Genomic DNA, 7,722 nt, shown 5'->3' with positions numbered 1-7,722 from the left:
TAACAAATTCAAATAAATAAATAAATGTTATTTAGGCTGGCTCTTAATATCATTTATATTATTTTTAACAAAATAATAATCTTGCATAAAGAAAATTAGTTTGTATCTGTTAATTCTATTCATCAGTGTTAAAATAAAAAACAAAGAAACTGCACTTTCCATATTTAATTTCTGGTTTAAAAAAGGAAAAACTAATGGACTCAAAAGTACACGGACCCAAACAACATGAGACAGAGTGCATAGCACAACCCATGTAAGAGCCATGATTTGAGTAATTAAATACAGAAGTAAATTCTATTTTGTTCCAAAAGAAAAGATGGGAGGGGCTATGACATCACTGCAGGTGACTGAGTTCTGCTTGAAGTGAAAGTGCAACTAAACTGAACAGTCTGAGAGCCGCTTGAAAGAAAAAAACCCAGAAGATTTATTCAGGTAATCTAAAACCACAGCCTAATACTCACTTCCAGGAAAGTGATGGAAATATGTAAAATGTTTTACTAAACAGATTTGCATAGTGTATAGTTAGTGGTCTGTTTAAGTAACTGGAAATCTTAGGCATGAGTCAAATACATAACTACTGTTGTTTTCTATATTTTGATGAGTATGCTTAATTGAAATGCTACGACAATAGCACATACAATATTGAAAGTAGCCTATGCTTTTTTCTTTTAAGAAAGTGGCATATGCTGTCAGTAGTTTAGAACCAGGAAGTAACTGGAAACACGCAAACGTAAAAATCTGATCGTAAAATTCACAAGCTGCAAGACAATTGAAGACCAGTAAACCAACTGGGCTGGTTTAAGCATTTTTGTTGTTGTTTCTTCCTCCCAGCAGGGCAGACACATTTTGTGATTTTGTTCAGTTGGGCTTTTCATTTTGTGACTCATCTGTAAATCCTTACACAATAACAAGTAGCCTACAAAATATCATTGTTATTGTTTAAGGATTTACAGATATTTTCTATTTATATACAACAGAAAAAACATTGAGTTTATATGTTATTCAAACTTTAAAGAAGTTTGTCACTTCTGTGCTTCTAAGGAAATGCACAAAAAGTGTCAGATTGATTTCCTGAACATCTCCAATCTGCCATTGTCCCACATAGTCACGGCCAAAATTGTAACTGGTTGAGTCATTGTTGTGTCAGGCTGGTTTGGCTAGTCGTGCTACTCAAACAAGCAGACCAATGTTTTCACAACTGAAATCAAACTACCAATAGATTTTACATCTGCACAGTATGATGCATGAGATATTCAAATGTGCAGGATATTACATACTTCGCCTTTATGGAATATAAGTATTCAGTTGTTTGTCATTGGTAATGTTTCATGCTGTGAAATAAGATGTGTTGTGTGTGTGGTGACTTTTTCCTGAGTAGGCTTAAAGAGGAAAAGAATGATGGAAGAATCTTCATCAACATCACGAAAACAAAGTAAGGACAGGAGAAATCACTAAGTGATACTGAAATATTCATTTATTCTTAAATGAAACACTACCCAGATAGCAAACAATGATCGAAACAATGTTAAATCAATGTTAATGTGTCAACGTTAACCGCATTGAATCAATATCACTTTTGCACCCACAATTAATGTTGAAAAAATGTTTACATTTCAACAAAAAACCTATGGAAATGGCATTGATGTTGGTTCAACATCATTCTTGCACTCTCAGAAAATGAAACACAACTATGTTGATGTCTTATTGAAAATGTCTGGTCACCATTACGGTGGTCAGTTTTTTTATTTAGTTGGGCAGTTTGACTCTTGGCTTTTTGTGTGAGTTTGTGGTCTTTGTAACAGTGTTTATTAAAGCACATCATTTGTTGCAAAGAAAACCAGAAACAAAATGATCCAGTGATATAGTTCTCTGCCTCATAAAGCAACATAGTTTACTAATCTTATTCATGACCAAAAGTGATTATTTGTTAATAATAAAGTATTATTGGTGAATGTAACCTAACAATGGGTCAGGGGGCTCCTTTGGGTCAGGAGTACAATTAGAAAATTATTTTGCTTTTTGATGATGAGAACTATATCACTCGTTAATCTTTATTTCTGATTTCTTTGCAACAAAGTAAGTTTTAATTAACATTGTTCCAAAGAACACAAACTCACATGAAAAGCCAAGAGTCAAACTGCCCAACTAAAGGAAACACTGACCACCAAAATGGTGACCAAACATTTTCAATAAAACATCAACATCTAAACCTCTGTTAATTCTCAAAAAGAACTTCTGCTGAGATCTTGAGAGATTTAATTTCTTTTATCTTCAGTTGTAGTTGTGTTTCATTTTCTGAGAGTGCAAGCATAATGTTGAACCAACATCAATGCCATTACCATTCATTTTTGGTGAAATTTAAAAATTTTTTCAACATTAATTGCAGGTGCAAAAGTGATATTGATTCAATGCGGTTAACGTTGACACATTAACATTGATTTAACATTGTTTCGATCATTGCTTGCTGATTGGGTAGTTGCTGATTGTAGATGAGAGGAAGAAATACTATTGTTTTGTTTTTTTTAACTTGATAATATTCCTGTTTATGTATACAAGGTCAGAAATGGTGCTTTGTCATCTTTGTCTTCAGGTCTGTCATCCTCCAGTGGTCCTCTGTCAGAGCTCCAGTGCTCGATCTGTCTGGATGTGTTCACTGATCCAGTCAGCACTCCATGTGGACACAACTTCTGTAAGAGCTGCCTGAACCAGTGCTGGAACAACAGTCAGATCTACTCATGTCCATTATGTAAAGAAACATTCAGAAGAAGACCCGACCTCAAGATCAACACAACACTTAGAGATGTTGTGCTGCTCTTTAAAGGAAACTCTGGCCAGAGTAAATCTGAGGTTCTCTGTGACATCTGTGATGATAGAAAGATGAAAGCCCTGAAGATGTGTCTGGAGTGTCAGATCTCTTACTGTCAAACTCACCTGGAGCCTCATCAGAGAGTCCCAAAATTAAAGAAACACAAACTGATCGATCCTGTGGAGAAACTTGAGGACTATATCTGTCAGAAACATGAGAAACCTCTGGAGCTGTTCTGTAGAGATGATCAGACATGTGTGTGTTTGCTCTGCGCTGTGACAAATCACAGGAATCACAACACTGTTTCTGTAGAGGAGGAGAGCGAAGAGAGGAAGGTAACAACAGCAAAACATGGTTTAATAAAACATTAGTGTAGATGCTGTTGAATCTGAGTGACTGTTTGTTCTGTTTTTTCTGTAGCCTCAGCTGATGGAGATGCAGACAGATGTGCAGCAGATGATCCAGGACAGAATGAAGAGGATTCAAGACCTCAAACGCTCAGCAAAACTCAGAAAAGTGAGTACTCACAGTAATATTTGACTCTTATTCTATCTCAAGTTTTTGTACCATTCTGGGGATCCCGTAAGGGGACATGTTGATGGAAAGAATATAAGATGAGAACAAAGATGAAGATACATTGAAATATAATTTTTCCTCACATCTAATTTTTTCACATCACTATGTCCCTTTAGGGGCTCTGTAAAACTCAGAAGAAATTAATTTATCTATAAATAAACTGAAAGAAGTGTTGGAGACAATGAATGTGAATGAACTCACCAACCCCCTGCAGTTCTCTCAAAAAACCCAGCAGTTTGCGAACCCCCATTTGAGAAACTCTGCTATAGATTCACATCTAGAGAATATGAATGTGAGTTTATGGGATCTTTTTTAGGAAAAAATATCAGAGAGGCAAAAGTTAATATTTATTCTCCATTTAATCTTTGCTGGCCTAAAGAAACAATTGAAATGTTAACAATATTGCAATTGTGATATTTCTTTTACTTATTTGATTTCTATGTACAATGTTTTAATTTGCTTTCAAAAAAGTAAAACAAATTTTTTTATTAATTTATCAGGAAGTGTCAGAGAAAGAGAAAGCAGAGAGTATTGAGCTCTTCACCGATCTGATCCGCTCCATTGAGAGATGTCAGTCTGAGCTGCTGGAGATGATGGAGCAGAAGCAGAAAGCAGCAGAGAAGCAGGCTGAAGAGCTCATTAAAGAGCTGCAGCAGGAGATCACTGAGCTGATGAAGAGAGACACTGAGCTGGATGAGCTCTCACACACTGAGGATCACCTGCACCTCCTCCAGGTCAGTGGAGCTCCTTCTGTCTGCTCACATCACAGCACAACACTCCCCATGCTGAGGGATTTCTGCTCTCTCCTGCTGTAGATTTACCCGTCCCTGAGCAGACCTGCACACACCAGCAGCTGCTCTGAGATCAGTCTTAGTGACACTCATGTGAGTGTGGAGACTCTGATGAGATCTCTGACTCAACTGAAGGAGACACTAGATGAGAAACTCTGCAAAACTGGTAAGAGAATGTCAGACTTTATTTTGACAGTAATTACCCCATGTAATGGAAGAACAGACACCTGCAGATAAAAAAAAAAACACTGATCAAACATCCAAGAGCTCCAAAGTCCAGTGGTCCCAGAGGTTCCAAGCCTGGTGGTCCATGCTTCAATGGTCCCAAAAGTTCCTAGTCCTGGACTCCCGCTGATTCTCAGGCTTCCTGGCATGGCAAAAGCTCTTCCTCTCATGTGATGATTCTTGTGATGGCATCTGGCATCTTGTGTGTCTCGACTATGCACACTTTCCAGTCAGATCCCTCCCGTTCTATTAGCCTTTAAGTGGTGGCATCCTCTGCTGCTCCCTTGGAGACTGCTTTAGCCCCAGTCTGCCCAAACCATCTGCACTTCCGGCCATGGTCATAAAGGCTGTCCTTGAGTTCCCTGTCACAGGCAGGAAGACCATCTTCAAGCTCCCTTCGTTCCCTGGCACAACCACTCTGTCTTCCCAGTCATAACCAGGGAGGCTGTCCCTGGGTGCTTCCCAGTACTCAAACTGATGTTTCCTTGTTTTGGAAACCGATTAAAGTTATTTATCTTCAAGGACAACTCAATTCTCTAATTACACTGCGAGGAGGCACAGGTTTATTCTATGTATGCGGAAGTCTTTCTTGTTGAAATAACCTAATGCATGCATAAATTCTCATCCCCCTTTACATCTGTCACAATGATTTACTTAATGTTTTACCTTTGTAGTTTAAATAATCCATGCATCTTACATATCTCAACAGGACATCTTGCTTTATTATTAAGAATTTCTTAAATCCCATAAGCACAGCTGTTGTTGATTTGAAGTCATGCCTGAGTGACTGTGACAGTCCCCCTGCATAACCAAGGCAGTCATCCTTGAGTTTCCTATCATGGCTTGGAAGAGCCCTCTCTCAGCTTCCTGTGTTCACTAACATGATCAAGGATGTTGTACCTACAGTATGTTCCCAGTCATGGCTATGCAGGCTGTCTCCAAGTTTTCTTGTGCTTTCTGTCACAATCCTATGTCCCCATCATGGCAAGGAAAGCTGTCTATGAGTTTTTTGATCCTTGTCAGGACTAAGGAGGTCATCTCCAATTTCCCTGTCATGGCTAGGAAGGTGGTCTCTTCCTGTTATTCTCCATTTCTGTTATTCCCTGACACAATCAATTAGGGTGTCTGTGTTCTTGTCATGGCGGGGAAGGCCGTCCTCTAGTGAGGGGCTATGCAATGGTTCTTTTCTCCATGCTTGTTTTTTTTTTTTTTTTTTTTTTTTAGTTTTCCCTTGTAATGTCTCTATTTATGTTGCTAATTCCCTGATTGTCTGCACTTGTGTCTTGTTACCCTGGTAAACATCTATCAGAGAACAAGAGCTGAAAACACAATGATCTTGTATTATATTAAAACTCCTCCCATAATCTTTTATGGTCATTTGTCTCCACAGTTCTGAAGAGGATGCAGCAACTTGCAGGTACAATATGTGATGTACTGTACATGTTCACAAAATAAGTTTAAAATCAGATATCAAATGTACACAATGTGTTCTCAGATATTGAGCTCACACAACAAAAAAAATGTAGTGTGAAGATGTGATTTATATCTGATCTCTTTCTCAGTGGATGTGACTCTGGATCCTAATACAGCTTATCCAAAACTTATCCTGTCTGATGATGGAAAACAAGTCACATATGGAGACATTAAGCAATTACTTCCAGACAACCCAGAGAGGTTCAACAGTTGTTGCTCTGTCCTCGCAAAACAGGGTTTCAGATTCGGAAGATTTTATTTTGAGGTGCAGGTAAATGGAAAGACTGACTGGGATTTAGGAGTGGCCAGAGAATCCATTAACAGGAAGGGTATAATCACAGGGAGTCCTGTGAATGGATACTGGATTATTGTTCTGAGAAATGGGAATCAGTACAAGGCTCGTGAATCTCCTCCTGTCTCTCTGTCTCTGAGAGTGAAGCCTCAGGTTATAGGTGTGTTTGTGGATTATGAGGAGGGTCTGGTCTCCTTTTATGATGGGAAATCCAGGTCTATTATTTATTCTTTCACTGGTCAGTCTTTTACAGAGAAACTCTTTCCATACTTTAGCCCTGGTGCTAATAAAGACGGTAAAAATGCAGCACCACTGATCATCTCAAATGTCAGGTACATTTACCCCAAAATGCCAACATGAAAATAAATTTTAGTATTTGAACTTATTTGAACACTTGGTGTTGTTAAACAATAAAATTTCATTTACATTTGTTCTTTTAGGAATAAGTTATATCCCTTATGGAAGGAAAATATATTTCCCTATATATGAATGATCAACATATTACATGATTTAACAGTATATTTAAAAAATAAACAGAAAATATTGATAAATATATTACAATATATTTAATAATGCATAAGGAATTGCCGCTTTTCATATATTGAAAAATATGTTACAATATATTTACTAATAGAAAAAAACAATAGAGCCAGATATTCTACTTTGAAATGTGCCTTCCATGTCAGAATGTCCCCAGCCAGCACAGCTATGTGGGGCCCAGATGGCTGTCACCTGGGCTGCTAACTGGGGCCCAGCCAGTTTTGTCCACAGTTTCCATGGAGGCCCCACATGGGTTAGCCCAGATGAAATGAACACTACTCAGTGTGCACACTACAGGCTGTTAAATGTAACACATGCTGGAGTTAATGAGATAATTAGGTGATAACAGAATCACTGAAGGACAGGAACAACAAGAACTACAACTTCAGCCACAGCCTTCAATGAAATCAACTGCAGATAAATGACATTAAATCTCTGAAGATCTGATTAAACATCTCCACAAACAGCATTACCAGCTTCACTTATTACTAACCAGATTGACTTTATTTCTGACATACATCTATATAAGTTGTTATTGGGAATTACCAGAGGTTTAGATGTTGATGATTTCTTGAAAATAAGTTTGGTTTGATGTCACCATGATCGGGGTCAGTGCTTACTTCAGTTAGGCAGTTTAACTCTTGATTGTTCTAGTGTTAGGCTGAGTTCACACCGCATGTGTCAGTGGTGTGTGAGTATGAACTGCAGCTGCAGAGCTGTGTGAGTATTCACACTGGAAGTGTTTATACAGTGTCACAGCAGTGGCTCCAAGCTGCATCTAAAGTGAACATTTCTTTACAAAGACAACTATAAATTTGTTTTTATAAGTTGGTCATTTATAAACTTGATAGTCTTGAACGTTTGTTAACATGCGAGGTGTACAACATTCACATATAAATGTTAAATAAATAAAAAAGAAAGAAATAAAAGCCTTGTGTTATTCATTGCTGCACACGAATGAGGTAAGCTTTGTGTTTTACATCTGACGCTGCACACGTTTACAGGACAGGAAACTCGGG

The 7,722-nt window shown here is 37.9% G+C and overlaps 1 protein-coding gene across 2 annotated transcripts; it reads left to right on the top strand.

The window, feature by feature from the left end:
* Positions 1-358: 358 nt before the first annotated feature.
* Positions 359-7,573, top strand: LOC137004451 (E3 ubiquitin-protein ligase TRIM39-like). 2 transcript variants are annotated; one of them, XM_067364780.1, is made up of 8 exons: positions 359-432; positions 1,379-1,432; positions 2,591-3,141; positions 3,227-3,322; positions 3,883-4,116; positions 4,198-4,339; positions 5,789-5,815; positions 5,961-7,573. In XM_067364780.1, exons 2-8 carry the CDS (start codon positions 1,396-1,398, stop codon positions 6,521-6,523), a joined length of 1,650 nt encoding a protein of 549 aa, XP_067220881.1. In that variant the 5' UTR covers positions 359-432; positions 1,379-1,395; the 3' UTR covers positions 6,524-7,573. The 2 variants fall into 2 exon arrangements, with proteins under 2 accessions (XP_067220881.1, XP_067220882.1); XM_067364781.1 differs by lacking the exon at positions 359-432 and having other exon boundaries at positions 463-1,432.
* Positions 7,574-7,722: the final 149 nt, after the last annotated feature.

This window comes from Chanodichthys erythropterus, chromosome 17 (genome assembly GCF_024489055.1).
Source record: "Chanodichthys erythropterus isolate Z2021 chromosome 17, ASM2448905v1, whole genome shotgun sequence".
Taxonomy (NCBI): Eukaryota; Metazoa; Chordata; class Actinopteri; order Cypriniformes; family Xenocyprididae; genus Chanodichthys; species Chanodichthys erythropterus.
Note: the sequence above shows the minus strand (reverse complement) of the source record. Positions and strands in the feature narration are given on the sequence as shown.